General features: G+C 48.9%; 1 protein-coding gene across 1 annotated transcript; it reads left to right on the top strand.

The window, feature by feature from the left end:
• Window positions 1-1123, top strand: TMEM125 (transmembrane protein 125). Its single transcript, XM_036757696.1, has one exon. It carries the CDS (start codon window positions 1-3, stop codon window positions 712-714), a length of 714 nt encoding a protein of 237 aa, XP_036613591.1. The 3' UTR covers window positions 715-1123.
• The last annotated feature ends 12444 nt before the right edge of the window (window positions 1124-13567 follow it).

Raw genomic sequence — 13567 nt, 5'->3', positions numbered from 1 at the left:
ATGGCCCAGCTGGAAGAATCTCCTGGCCTGCAGCAGCACAGGGTGCCTGTGCCTGTGAGTGGGGCAGGAGCCCCAGATGCACTCGAGGAACACGTGGAACTGTGGTGGTCGCAGGAGCCCCGGCGTGCCGCCCTGTGCTTCTCCGTGGCTGTGGGGCTAGTGGCTGGCTGCGGGGCTGGTGGGGTGGCCCTGCTGTACTCCACCAGCAGCCGCTCAGGTGAGTGGCGCCTGGCCATGGGCACCGTCCTCTGCCTGTTGGCCTTGCTGGTACTGGTAAAGCAGCTGCTGGGCTCAGCCGTGCAAGATATGAACTGTATCCGGCAACCCCAGCATGTGGCCCTGTTGCGCAGTGGGGGAGGAGCAGACAGTCTCGTGGTCCTGGTCAGTGGCCTGGTGCTGCTGGTCAGTGGCCTAGTGCTGATTGGCCTGGCTGCTTCCCCCACTTCTGGTCCTGGCCCCAGCCCCAGCCCAGCCAGGCCCCTAGGCACTATGCTAACTACGGGCATCATCCTGGGTGTCATGGGGGCCCTGCTTCTGTTGGGACTGCTGCTGTACCAAGCAGGCATTGGAGGCCGCTGCCTCCTGCCCACCACAGCTGTGGGCTCAGGTCGAGGCCGGGGACGAGGGGGCAGCAGCATCTTCAGTATCTCTGGACGGCTGCCAACCACACCCAGCATCGCCAGCCTCCTTGGACTGGGCCACAGCAGCAGCTGAAACCCCCTTTGACTTTGACGGGTGACCCCTAGTTCCAGCTACCAACCTCTGCCCTCTGGCCTCCCGCCTCATGGGCAACCCGCCCCACCAAGAGTCACCTTCCAGCTGCCACTCCTTGTCTCTGCCTTCAGCCTCCACCTGCACTTTCTTTCATCCTTCTCTGACCTCCAGTACTTACCTCCAGGACCCTTCTCCAGCCCCCTTCTCTGTTCTCCCACCTTCCATCATCACTAACAGGTCTGGCTTATGTGTGCTATTGGTCAATGTAGTCCTGCTTGGGTACATGTGTTATCTGTGATCAGAAACCCCATATCTGTCCTATGACCCTTTCCTGCACACGAAAACTCCATTCTTCTTGGGGATCTCCAGACCTTCCACCTTCCAACACTCCTCAAAGCAGCCAAGCAGAAAATCCTCCATCCCAGGCCTGAGACTCCCTCTGAACTCCTTTAAATGAGATATTTGTTAAGCATTTAGCACAGTACCTAGCACATAATAAGTGCTTAATAAACACTTATTAACCCCCCCTAGCTCAGAGACCCCCCATGACCCCCATCCCATCTCAGGGACCCCCTTTAACCTCCCCATCCCAGCTCAGAGATCCCCCCTCTGTCCCTTAATCCAGATCAAGGATTCCCTGAGCCTCCCCGTTCCAGCTCAGAGATGAACCTCTATGACTCCCCCAGCTCAGAGACCCTTCCACTCCAACCCCATTAACCCCTCTCATCTCAGACCAGGTTCCCAAATAAAGGTGCTGGACAACACTGTGTAATGTAGTCCACGTTTATGAAGCATTCTGTGCACTGAGTTCTAAGACCAGACCATGTTCTGGCCCTGGGGAGGGCTCAGGAGGGAAGCCCCACAGCCTTGGCCTGAAGTGAACTGGGTTGTTTCAGGGAGCCCACTAGAGAGGTGCAAACCCAAAGCTTGGTGGAGCCTGATGCATCATGGGTATGGGGTGGAGGCATCCCCTTTTAGAGATGAGGACACTGAGGCTGCCCAGGACCACACCCCACCATATTGCTAATATTAATTAGCAACAGATTTTTTTTAAACTCCTAGCTGTGTCCTCTGGGGCCAAACAACATATTAATTAATGCCATGAAAACTTTTCACATGCTTGAAGACAGCGGTTGATTGTGCAGCCCCTCAGCTCTTTCTTCTGCAGCCTGGTGGAGATTCTACCTTTGACAAGTTCTTTAACCTGCTTGATCCACCAGGTTCTCATCTCTCAGGTGTCTGTCCCGTTCATCCCACAAAACTGCGAAATTGTCAAGATAAACGGAGGCAATGGGTAGGTATCCAGCACAGTCCACAGATGTCAGGACTTGGTGCACAGCAGGCTAAGCAACCCCAGGTCCTCCATCTGAGCATGGGCACAGATGATCCTGGCTGGCTCCCCTAGGTACTCTGGGGCTTAGCAAACCCCTCCTAACCTACCACCCAGAACTGACCACAAAGGTCAGTCATGGTTCTAACCAAGGCAGCACAGTTAGTCTCCCTCTGAGATCTCTGAGATCTCCAGCTTCCCCAAGGCCTCCAGAATCTCAGGTATCTCTGACATATGTTGAGATCTCTGCACTATATAGTATCTCTGGCATTTCTGGGGTCTCTGGGATCCTGAGACTTCTCATGCTATTTATTCTTGTGGACAAGATGGAGTCCAAGATAGATTATGGTTCAGGTAGATATATATGTCCAGGCATAGAAGTACCTAGACATGGAGTCTGGAGGGCCTGAGTTCAAATCCAAGCTCAGACACTTTTAACTGTGTGACCTTAAAGTCATTCAATTTCTTCCTCTGTAATAGGCAAATAATAGTAATAGCACCTTCTTGGCAGGGCTGTTGTAGGGATCAAATGAGATAAGACTTTGCAAACCTTAAAACATTGTTTAAATGTTAATATTGTTATTATCAAATGACCCAGTGAGTTGTTCTTTAATGGCTTAACATCAACATAGATGGAGGTGTCTAGAAGAGCGTCCCAGGGGTCTGTGCTATTTAACATTCTTATCAATGTCTTAGGGAAAGGCATAGATGACATGCTCATTATATTTTCAGATGCCACAAATCTGGAAGGAATAGTTAACACACTGAATGAGAGAGTCAGGATCCAAATATATATTATTTGGCTACGGCACCAAACTGAATCTAATAAGATAAAATTTAGTAGGATTGTACATAAAGTCTTTCACTTGTGTTTTTAAAAAAATAGTTTTCACAATTATAGTATCAAGGAAACATGGCTAGACAATAGTTCCTGTGGGCAGGGGGAAGATCTGAGGGAATGGGTAAATGTTCAATGAACATGACCCAAGAGTTCTCAAAAGAATTACAAACTATTGACCAGCATTTGAGCAAACACTCCAAATCACTAACAAGAGAAATACAAGTAAAAACAACTCTAAGGCTTTACCTCATACCCAGAAAAATTGGCAGATTGACCCAATATGGAAGTGGTCAATGTTGGAAGGGCTGTGGAAAGACAGGCACACTAATGCACTGATGGTGGAGCTCAGGATTTGTCCATCTGTTATGGAAAGAAATTTGGAGTCATGCAAAGAAAAGTGACTAAAATGTCTATAGGCACTGCTGACCCAGAAATCACACTACTAGGTGCTTACCCCAAGGAGGTCAAAGTTGAAAAGAAAGATTCCATAGACATCAAAATAGTCATAGCATCTTTTTGAAGTAGCAAAGAATTGTAAGCAAAGAAGATTCCCATCCACTGGGAAATGGGTAAAAAAATTAAGGTACATGAATATGATGGATTCTTGGTGGGCTGTAAGAAATTATGAGCAGGAAGAATTCAAAGAAGCATGGGGAAACTTATAGGAACTTCTCCCTCTAGATTATTTCACTTGGGGATCTCATCAGCTCACATGGTCTCACTTATCATCTCTACATGGATGTCTCTCAAATCTATTTGTGTAACCCTAATTTCTCTCCTGACCTCCAGTCTCACATCTCCAACTGCCTTTTAGATGTCTCATACTGGGTGTCTTATGGACCTCTTAAACGCAAGCTATCCAAAACTGAACTCATCATCTTTCCCTGCAAAGCCTCCCTTCTTCCTAACTTTCCTCATGCTGTCCATGGCCCTACCCACCATCTTCCCAGTCACCCAGGCTCAAAATCTAGGTGTCATCCTTGATTCTTCATTCTCTTCCCCATATCCAATCTGTTGCCTAGTCCCATCAATGCTACCTTCACAACATCTCTTTCCTATGCCTCTTTCTCTCCTCTGTCAACATTCTGGTACAATCCTTTACTCCTTGTTGTAATGGCTGCTGGTTGATCTCCCTGCCTTAAGTCTCTCCCCATGCCAATCCTCCTCCACTCAGCTGTCAAAGTGATCTTCCTGAAGCATGGTTCTGACCCCATCACTGCCCTCCACTCTAATGACTCCCTATTACCTTCCAGATCAAATATAAAATCCCCCATTTGGCTTTCAAAGCCCTTCATAACCTATCTTCTTATGCCTCATTTCCTCCACATTCCCTTTGATCCAGGTCCACTGGCCTCCTTGCTGTAGCTTAACTGAAGTACTCTACCTCTCTACTCCTGAGGTTTTCACTCACTGTCTGGAATGCTCTCCCTCTTCATCTCCACCTCCTGGCTTCTTTCAAGTCCCAGATAAAATCCTACCTTCTACAAGAAACCTTTCCCAATTAATGCTAGAAACTTTCCTCTGTTGATGACCACCAACCTATCCTGTCTACATCTCCTTGTACACAGTGGTTGGCATTTTGTCTCTTCCTTTAGATTGTGAGCTCCTTGAGGGCAGGGACTTCTTTGTTGTTGTCATGTATCCCTGTATTTAGCATCTAACAGGTATTTAATAAATGCTAGTTTAACTGACTGACTGATGTAAGAGTTAAGTAACCAGAACCAGAAAACAGTGTATACAATGACTACAATATAAATTAAAAGAACCACTACAAAAAATGGGAAAGTGACTGGTTAGTCCTGGAGGAGAGATGAGAGAACCCACCACCCAGCCATCTGTGCAGAGGCAGAGGGTTATGGGTATGGAACACCGCATAGCTCAGTTAATATGTTGGTCAGTTTTACTGAACTGTCTTTAAAATGTTATTCTTTATTATATGGGATTGTTCTCTGGGGAGAAGAGGAGGAAGGGCTATATTTGTAAATGAAGGTGGAAAAAGAGTCAATAAAATTAAATAATTAACTTGGAAGGAAATAGGACAGTAAAGTAGTCAGGTGGGGCGTTGGCTAAGTTGCTATTCAAGGTGCTGATTACCTAAATAAACACGCCAACCATCACTTCCCCTGGCTACGGGCTCTTTTCTTTGTTAAGTCTCTCCAGAGGTCACCACCAGTCTGGGGCTTGGCGATCTCGGGTATCATTAGCTGCAGTAATTGACTCTCTAGTTGGCTCTTCCCCCTTCTCAGCCTGCGCTAAATAAAATCTGTCCCTTGCGGGACAGCCATGTATTTATCAGCTGAGATCAAAATTCTTGTAAATGAACATTTTAATAGCAGTCTTGATGTGGTTTGGGGCTGCTGGGAACCCCAAACTGTCAGGGCATAGGGTGGCATCTGCATGGAATGAATTTAGGCACTCAAACCTTCTTCCAGGCAAGAGACAAGGTTTATTGTAAAGTCAGCGCCAGAGAGATTCTTAGGGAATCTACGACGTGATGAGAGACTAATGCTTATGAACGAAAAGGACTGTGAAAAGCTCTGGATGGGCTTAAGAAGTGGTAAGCAGTCTGGGCTGGGCCAGGTGCAACAGAGTAAGGAATGTCAAAGAAGCTAAGCAGGTAATCTAGGTGGGCTGGGGTGGGCCAAGTAGCCTGGGCAGAGGGGCCAGTGAAATAAATGCGAAAATCCAGGGACTTGGGTTGCTGTCAAAGACATAGTCTTTTCCTTTTAGGAGTCAGGGTCCTATCACCCCACCAGGAGTATAAAGGAGCAGTTAAAGGAAGGAACAGTCCCGTTTTCAGGTCACTGTGGCTATGAGTGGTGGGCCTCCCCTACCGTCTATTGAAGGAGAAATAAATGTTGGTTTTTTCCAGGACAACATTCAGGGGAGGTGATGGGGGCTGGACTGTTATAGTTGCAGATCTGGTCTGCTCCCCTCTCCTGTCCCCTGCCCCTGCTTACCCAAAGGCATCTCTCCCACCTCCATGCAGGATCCCTAACTGCAAGAGTGGGGGGATTCAGGGGCAGCTAGGTGGCGCAGTGAGTGGAGCACCAGCCCTGTAGTCAGGAGGACCTGAGTTCAAATTTGACCTCAGACACTTGACACACTTACTAGCTGTGTGAACTTGGGCAAGTCACTTAACCCCAATTGCCCTGCCTTCCCCCCATCAAAAAAGAGTGCAGGATCAGTTCTGCCCTGGCTGCCCCATTTCTGGTTCTCCATGGAGTCTCCTCATGTGGGGCTTCATGGTGGAAGCTTCCAAAGCCAAAAAAAAAAAACCCTCAGAAACTTGAGGAGCTCTAGGTAATGGCTAGGTCTCCATGACAATGCTCCTGGGGAAGGGAGAAGGGCAGCTTAAGAAGGCCTGGGGTTTGGTGGACCCGGTGGTTCAGCAGGGGGAGGAGGCAGCTGAACAAAAACGGGTGTAGACTTGAGGTGCAATCTTAAGAGAGACAGAGTTTTCAGGACTAAGCAGGTGACTGGCCCTCTGCCCCAACCAGACTTCATTGGGACAACCATGCTCGGTTCTGGGTTCATTAGAAAGAGCACTGAACAGCTGCAATGTCCCCAAGAGGGTAACCAGAATGGCAAGGGACTCTGACTCAGTTTCCTCATTGGTAAAGAAGAGATAATAATCCTTGCTTGCCAGCCTCAAAGTGTGTGTTATGTGTAGGCCTTTGAATGAAAGCTGGATACAATCCAATCCAATATATTTTTTTTTCCTGGAAGTAATAGGGGGCCACTGGAGTTTTTTATATAGGGAGATAACACGGTCAAAACTGTTTTAGGTAAATCACTTTGGTAGCTGAATGGAGATGGACCAGAGTAGGGAGAGACTTAAGCCCACCAGCAGCTATTGAAATATTCCAGGAGTGAGGTGATGAGGGCCTGCACCAGGGGGTGTATTTGAGGGACCTTACAAAGGTTGAAATGATGAGATTTGGCCACTCGGAAGACTGAAGAATTTGAAGAGAGAGGGCTGTCAATTGGAGAGGGGACGGAAAGGTGAAGGAAAAGTTTCCTGTAGCCAAGATTCTAGGAAGGAGACAAGTGACCAGGAAATGCACTCCAGGCATGAGGCCAGCTAGTTCAAAGGCTTGGAGCTGGAATAGCAAGTTTGAACAGGGAAGTCATGCATGGAAAGGTGGGCTCAAGCCAGGTTCAGGGGGCCTTTGGTGCTCAATTGGGAGATTTGGCCAGGCAAAGATGGCAAATTATTCTGAGGACATTCCAAGCTCAAGTATTGGTGGACTGAATGTCTGAAGTCCTTTCATGGTGCACCCCTCCAAAGACTGACTTGGGGAGCTTTTCAAGTTCCCTTGGTTTGTGGGATCTCTGGGATTTGGGGGATCTGAAGGCCTTAGGGTCTCTGAGCTCTGGCTCAAGAGCCAGGCAGGTACAGGACCTGAGATAAAGGTTCTGTCCTTGGTCCTCCCTTCCCCCACAACAGTCTCTGTCCTCCAGGAAAGTCAGAAAGCCAGAGCTGCAGAAGGTGCCGCCCTGTCAGCCAGGGGTCAATGTCCACAACCTTCCCTTTTCCACCTGGGTTTCCTGGGCCTCTCTGCCAGCCTGGCCCGCCCCCAAGTACCTGTGCTTACCGCCCTCCAAGAGCAATCCCTTCCAGGCCAAGGCCCAGGAGTGAACATTCTCTTGGGTTTAAGGAGAACCAATAAAATTTGCCCAAAAGCAATTTTACTAAAGAACTCAAGGAACAAATGACTGAGACACTGGAACCAAGAGCTTACAGACCAAAGGTCTCTGATGCTCATTTCTGCGTTGTCAGGCCAAGCGTCCAGCACTGACAGAAGCCTCCCTGCCTGTCCCACAGGCCCCAAGGGTGATAGAACCCTGGGCTTGGGAGTCAGGAAGACCTGAGGGCGAATCCACCTTACTCACTGAAGTTCCCCATCTTTAAAATGGGGGCACGGACACCTACAATACTTACTTTGTTGAGGGTTGAATACAGTCCTAACTAGGCTGTATTCTCTTAGTGCCAGGCATTTCTGATCATGATTGCCCTGCTTCCTCCCAGGCCCCTCCCTTCCCCTCTCTCTTGCCTTCAGGCCTTCCCACTCCAGCTTTGCAGAAGCCTCCCCTCCCCCTCCAAAGCTTCCACCCACCCAATACACACAGAATTGCCAATTCTCAAGATTTGAAGGGATTGCCTCCAGGATACATCCATGCTGGTACAAACACACCCAGGTCTCCCCTACCTCAAAAAGAGCCCTCCCTTGATCGATCCACCCAGCCCTTGACAGCCAGCGTCCCATAGCTCTCCTCCCTACAGACTAAACTCCTGGTGAAGGAGTTCGTATCATATCATTTTTATCCTACCCATGATTTGTGCCTCCACTTCCTTTCCTGTCACTGCTTTCCTAACTCTTTGCAGACCTCATCATTCAACCAAAGCTGCTCAAACTGTCTCTTCATTGGCCAGTCTAATGCCTTTTTAAAAATCCTCAACCTTCTTGACCTCTGGGCAGTCTTTGATGTTGTCCATCACCCTCTTCTCCTGGACACTCTAAGTTTTTGTCACATTGCACTGTCCTGACCCGTCTGACCCCTCCCTCTCAGTCTGGCTCAGTCCCCTTTGCTAGGTCTTCATCCACAGTGCACAGGCTAACAGTGGGAGTCCCTCAAGGCTATGTCCCGGGCCCTCCTCTCTTCTCCCTCTATACTCCCTCCCTTGGGGATCTCAGCAGTTCCCTCGGATTCAGTTATCTTGATGATTCTCAGACCTATTTACGCAGCCTTAACCTCTCTCTTAATCTCCATTCTCAACTCTCCAACTACCTGCTGGACATCTCAAACTGGATGTCCCCCAGATATCTTAAATTTATCAAGTCTAAAATTGAACTAGGGCAGCTAGGTGGTGCAGTGGGTAGAGTTCTGGGCCTGGAGTCAGGAAGACTCATCTTCCTGGGTTCAAATCTGACCTCAGATGCTTACTAGCTAGATGACCTTGGGCAAGTCACTTCACCTGGTTGCCTCAGTTTCCTCATCTGTAAAATGAGATGGAGAAGAAAATGGCAAACCACTACAGTATCTTTGCCAAGGAAACTCCAAATGGGGTCATTTTAGTCAGACAGGACTAAAATAACTGAACAGAAACAACAAAAATTGAACTCATTGCCTGTGCCCAAGCCTAACCCTCTCCCTAACATCATTGACTCCTTACTTTCAACCCCCCCCCCCACATCCAATCTGTTGCCAAACCCCCTCCCCCACATCCAATCTGTTGCCAAGTCCTGTTGATTTCTCCTCTACAGTGTCTCTCGAATTCACCTCCTTCTGGGTCTTCTGATATGCCCACCCCTTGGTTCAGGCCTCCCTCATCACCTCCCACCTGGACCACTGCAGGGGCTGCTGTGGGGTCTGCCTGCCTGGAGCCTCTCCTCGATCCAGTCCATCCTCCATTCAGTGATCTTCCTAAAATGCAGGTCTGACCACATCACCCACCTACACAATGGTCTCAGTGGCTCCCTATTACCTCTAGGATCAAGTATGAAATCTTCTGGCTTTTAAAGCCCTTCACAACCTGACCTCTTCCTACCTTTCCAATGTTCTTACCATATTCCCCTTTATAGACTCTGCAATCCAGTGACTTTGGTCTCTGTTGTTTCTGGCATAAATTCTGGGAATTCTCACTAGCTTTCCTACATGCCTGGAATGTTCTCTCTCTCTCTCTCTCTCTCTCTCTCTCTCTCTCTCTCTCTCTCTCTCTGTCTCTCATCTCCACCTCCTCCCAGCTTTCCTGGCATTTTTCATGTCCCAGATAAAATCCCACCTTACAAGAACCCGTTTCCTGTCCCCTTAATGCTGGTGCCTTCCCTCCGGGATTATTCCCATTTATCCTGTCTAAATCCCGTTTTTGCAGGGTTGTTTGCATGTTGTCTCCCCCACTGAACTGTGAGCTCCTTGAGAGAAGAGACTTTTTTTTTCCCCTTTCTTTGTCTCTCTACATAGCACAGAAGTCATCAATTCTTTTTGACTTGATTCAGCCCTAGCTCAGCCTCACCTAAGGTTGGCTGCTTCACTCTGGGCCAGTTCTCAACATTGGAAAGTTTGCCCTGTACACTCCCAACCTGCCACTGCTCATTTGGCCCTCTAGGGCCAAGCAGAATGGATAGTCTCTCTTCCACAGGACAGCCCTCCAGATACTTGAACACAGATCTCCTGCCCTGCCTGAGTCTTCCTTTCTCCAGGCCTAACATCCCCAACCCCTTCATGACCTCTGGTCGTCTCACCATCCTGGGCTCCCTCTTCTGTGCTTCCATTGGCCAACAGCCTTCTGAAAATATGGGGGCCAAAAGTGGATGCACACCTCTAGATGTCCTTTGACCAAGGCTGAGGGCAAGGGGACTGTCTTATCCCCCTCTCTAGACACTATGTTTCCAAAAAGTATATATTAGACTCTGCCCCCTTTCTCCCCATGCAGTAGAGTATAAGCTCCTGGAGGTCAGGAACTATTTAACCTAGTGACTTGCACCACTCAGGCATAATATATGCATTTGCTGGATGAAATTTAATGCGACCCCAAATCCCACCCACTCTGTTGGCTGCCACATGACCCTGCTGACTCATACTAAGCTTGGAGATCACCAGAAGCCCCCAGATTGTTTTCACATGAACACTGTACACCTCTTCTCCCATACACGGGCAGTTAATGCTTTTGGTATGGGGAGGCTTCTTTCCTACTAAGTTTCATCTGATTAGATTTGGCCCAAAATCAGGATAAGTTTAACTGTCTTCAACTGTTTGAAGAGCTAGCATATAGACAAAGATTAGTTTGTTCTGCTTGGCCAGGAAGGTAGGACCAGGTAAAAAGAGAGGGAAAATTACAGGAGACAGATTTTGACTCAACATAAGCCCTTATGCAGGGGTGAGGAACCTGCGGCTGGAGGCCACATGTGGCCCTCTCCCCACCTCTCCACCTTAGGGCATGGTCAGGTGACAGTCGAGGCCATGGAAGCTTGGAGTGAGCCTGCCTTCACCCAGGGTATCTGAGAGAGAGGCCCTTTGGGGACCCTACATAAAGAAATGTTTCCAATGAAAGCCTTGGCCTCCACTGCCTAGGCCTTTCACCAAGTCAGGACAGTGAGTGGAGAGTAGAATCTGACCTTTGGAATGTCAGCTTCCTGAGGGCTGACAATTTCGGAATCCCAGACCCCCAAGCTAGATGGTGCCTCTGAGGCCAACCCAAACCTGAACCAGAATCTTCTCTCTCTACATCAGTGGCCATCCAGCCTCTGCCACCAGACCTCTGGGCACCACCTCCCAGGCTGAGACAGCTAGTCTCTTGTTAGAAGACACCTCCTGATGTGGAGCTGACCTCTGCCTCTGCAGCTCTCTCCCATCTTCCCAGTTCTGTTCTGGGAGACCGAACAAAAACAGTTTCATGATTGTCTTTGGATTTGCAGTGCCACAGCACATTTGCTAAACATGGGCAATGGGAAATCCCAACCCAAGGGTGGTCAAGGTGGCTTCACAAACATCTCAGAGGCTTGGAGGAACTGTCTTCGGGACCAGAACAGAGATTGATCCAAAGGAAGTAGGGAAGGGGTATAATCACCTGGTAGCTCAGTAGCTAGATCCCTGGGCCTGGAGAAGATCAAGAAGATCTGAGTTCAAATCCAGCTTTGGACACGCCAGCTGTGTAACTTTGATCAAGCCATTTCACCTCTGCCTCACTTTCCTCAAGTGCACAAGGGCTACCATATTAGCACCTGCCTCACAGGGCGGTTATAAGGATGAAGCACTTACCACAGTGCCCAGCACATTGTAGGCAGTGTATACTTATTCTCTTCCCTCTCTTTTCCTTCCCCATGGAAAATATTTTCAATCAATCACAGCATAGAGGGTGTAAGAAGTTAAAAGAGACCTCAGCCATCATTTACCCTAACCCCCACACAACAGGAACTCCCATTACTTCACCAAAACCCTAACCCTAAGCAACAAGCATGGACTGAGTCCTTACCATGTGCCTAACACTGTGCTAGGGGCTGCCCCTGCTCCGGGGGTGGGGAGGGGGGAAGCTGCTCCAGGGGGCTTCCTGGCCACTGGAGATGCAGCAGGAGCCCTAGGGGCAAAAAACATGCTCTGGTTTTCTTTCTGTCACAAGCAAAGCAGCTGGTAAATTCTCAACTTGCCTCAATGTCCACTTCATTCTTAAAAAAGTAGAAGACAGGGCCTTGCTCTTCTGGTCCTGGTGCTGATTCCTTGTGGTGGGGACTAAAGAAGGGATGAGGACCCTGGCAGGAAGGAGCCCTGTGTTCTCGAGATTGTGATAGATGGGTAAGGAGAAAGCCCAGCCATCTGATGCACACTCTAAGCTTAGGAATGATACACTTAATGCCAGGGAGGAAGGATCCATGTTCTCAAGTCATACAGGGATAGTTATCAAGCAGGACATTCTGAAAGGCCAGGCACAAATGGTTCTGATGAGGAAAGTAGAAGAGCTCTCTGCAGAGATCCGTGAGCTCCTAAACCAATTCGGCTTATGAAAGCACAGGTACCGAAGCTGGGAGCCAACATGGGCACCTCAGACCTCATGACGTTTCAGCCTGAAGCAGATACGTTCCCCAGACCCAGCTTGGATGTTTCTCAGATGACGGATGCCTAGAAGCCTTCCTGGCTTAGCAGGACTTCTGGGAGCTCACCTTCTGCCAAAGTAGCCTTCAACAACACAGGCCACCTCCATGATGTGGCAGAGCTTGCCACACTTTGGAGAAAGTGAGAAGGGATGGAGGTTAAATCCTGCAGCATGGCATGTCGGGCTGAGGCTGGCCATGAAGGAATGGACAGCACCACTCCCTGCTCCCTCAAAATCTTGCAAGTCCCTCATCTTTCAGGCCCAGCACAAAGTGGGGCTCCGTCCACAAAAGCCTGAGCCAGTGCTGGAACCAATTCTACCTCCTCCATCCAGGAAGCAGGATCTTCCTGGCACTCCTCAAACCTGGGGTCCAGGACCTCCTGTGCCCATACTTAGCCCCTTCAGGGACGGGACAGGTCCTAGCACTCAGAGTCCAGGGACATGATGTCCAGAAACTCTCCTCCTCACTCGTGGGCAGTGAGATGCCATCTGCCTCTGCCCTCAGGCAGCCATTAGACAGTTTATTGCTGGGGTTTTTTTTTTCCACTTCTCTGTGGGGATGGGATGATGCCAACAGATGAAAGGGTAAATTTAGAACTTCCCAGCTGTACTTTTACTTGTTTTTCTGCCAACAAGTCTGACTTGGGGCCTGAAAAGTACCAAAGTAACTCAGTGCTTGGTCCTGAATTCTATCTTTGGTGGTTGAAAGCCACTGTCAGGTACCTTTGAAAGGCCTCCAAGAATGGGAAAAGTGTTGGAGGACTGGTCCCTACTCTTTTAAACAGGAAGAAAGAGGTTAGAGTCTCTCCCAGCTCCAGGCCAGGGAGCTACCCTTTGAGTCCTGGGGAAATTCTAGGACATGTCATAAAAGAGATGATTCATGAGTGCTTAGAAAGGGAGACTGTGACCAACAAAACACAGCAGGGCCTCATGCACAATAGGGAGGGACGGGTGAAGCTCACTACCCTTTAGCACAGACTCCTGAATCTCAGAGCTAGAAGAAATGTCAGTGGCCACCCAAGCCATGCCCAAAAGGATTCCCACTACAACAATCCAGACCAACGGCCACAAGGTCAGAGATGGACTCTTG

This window comes from Trichosurus vulpecula, chromosome 4 (genome assembly GCF_011100635.1).
Source record: "Trichosurus vulpecula isolate mTriVul1 chromosome 4, mTriVul1.pri, whole genome shotgun sequence".
Taxonomy (NCBI): domain Eukaryota; kingdom Metazoa; phylum Chordata; class Mammalia; order Diprotodontia; family Phalangeridae; genus Trichosurus; species Trichosurus vulpecula.
The sequence above is the reverse complement of the archived record's forward strand: the minus strand, read 5'-3'. Positions and strand labels throughout refer to the sequence as shown.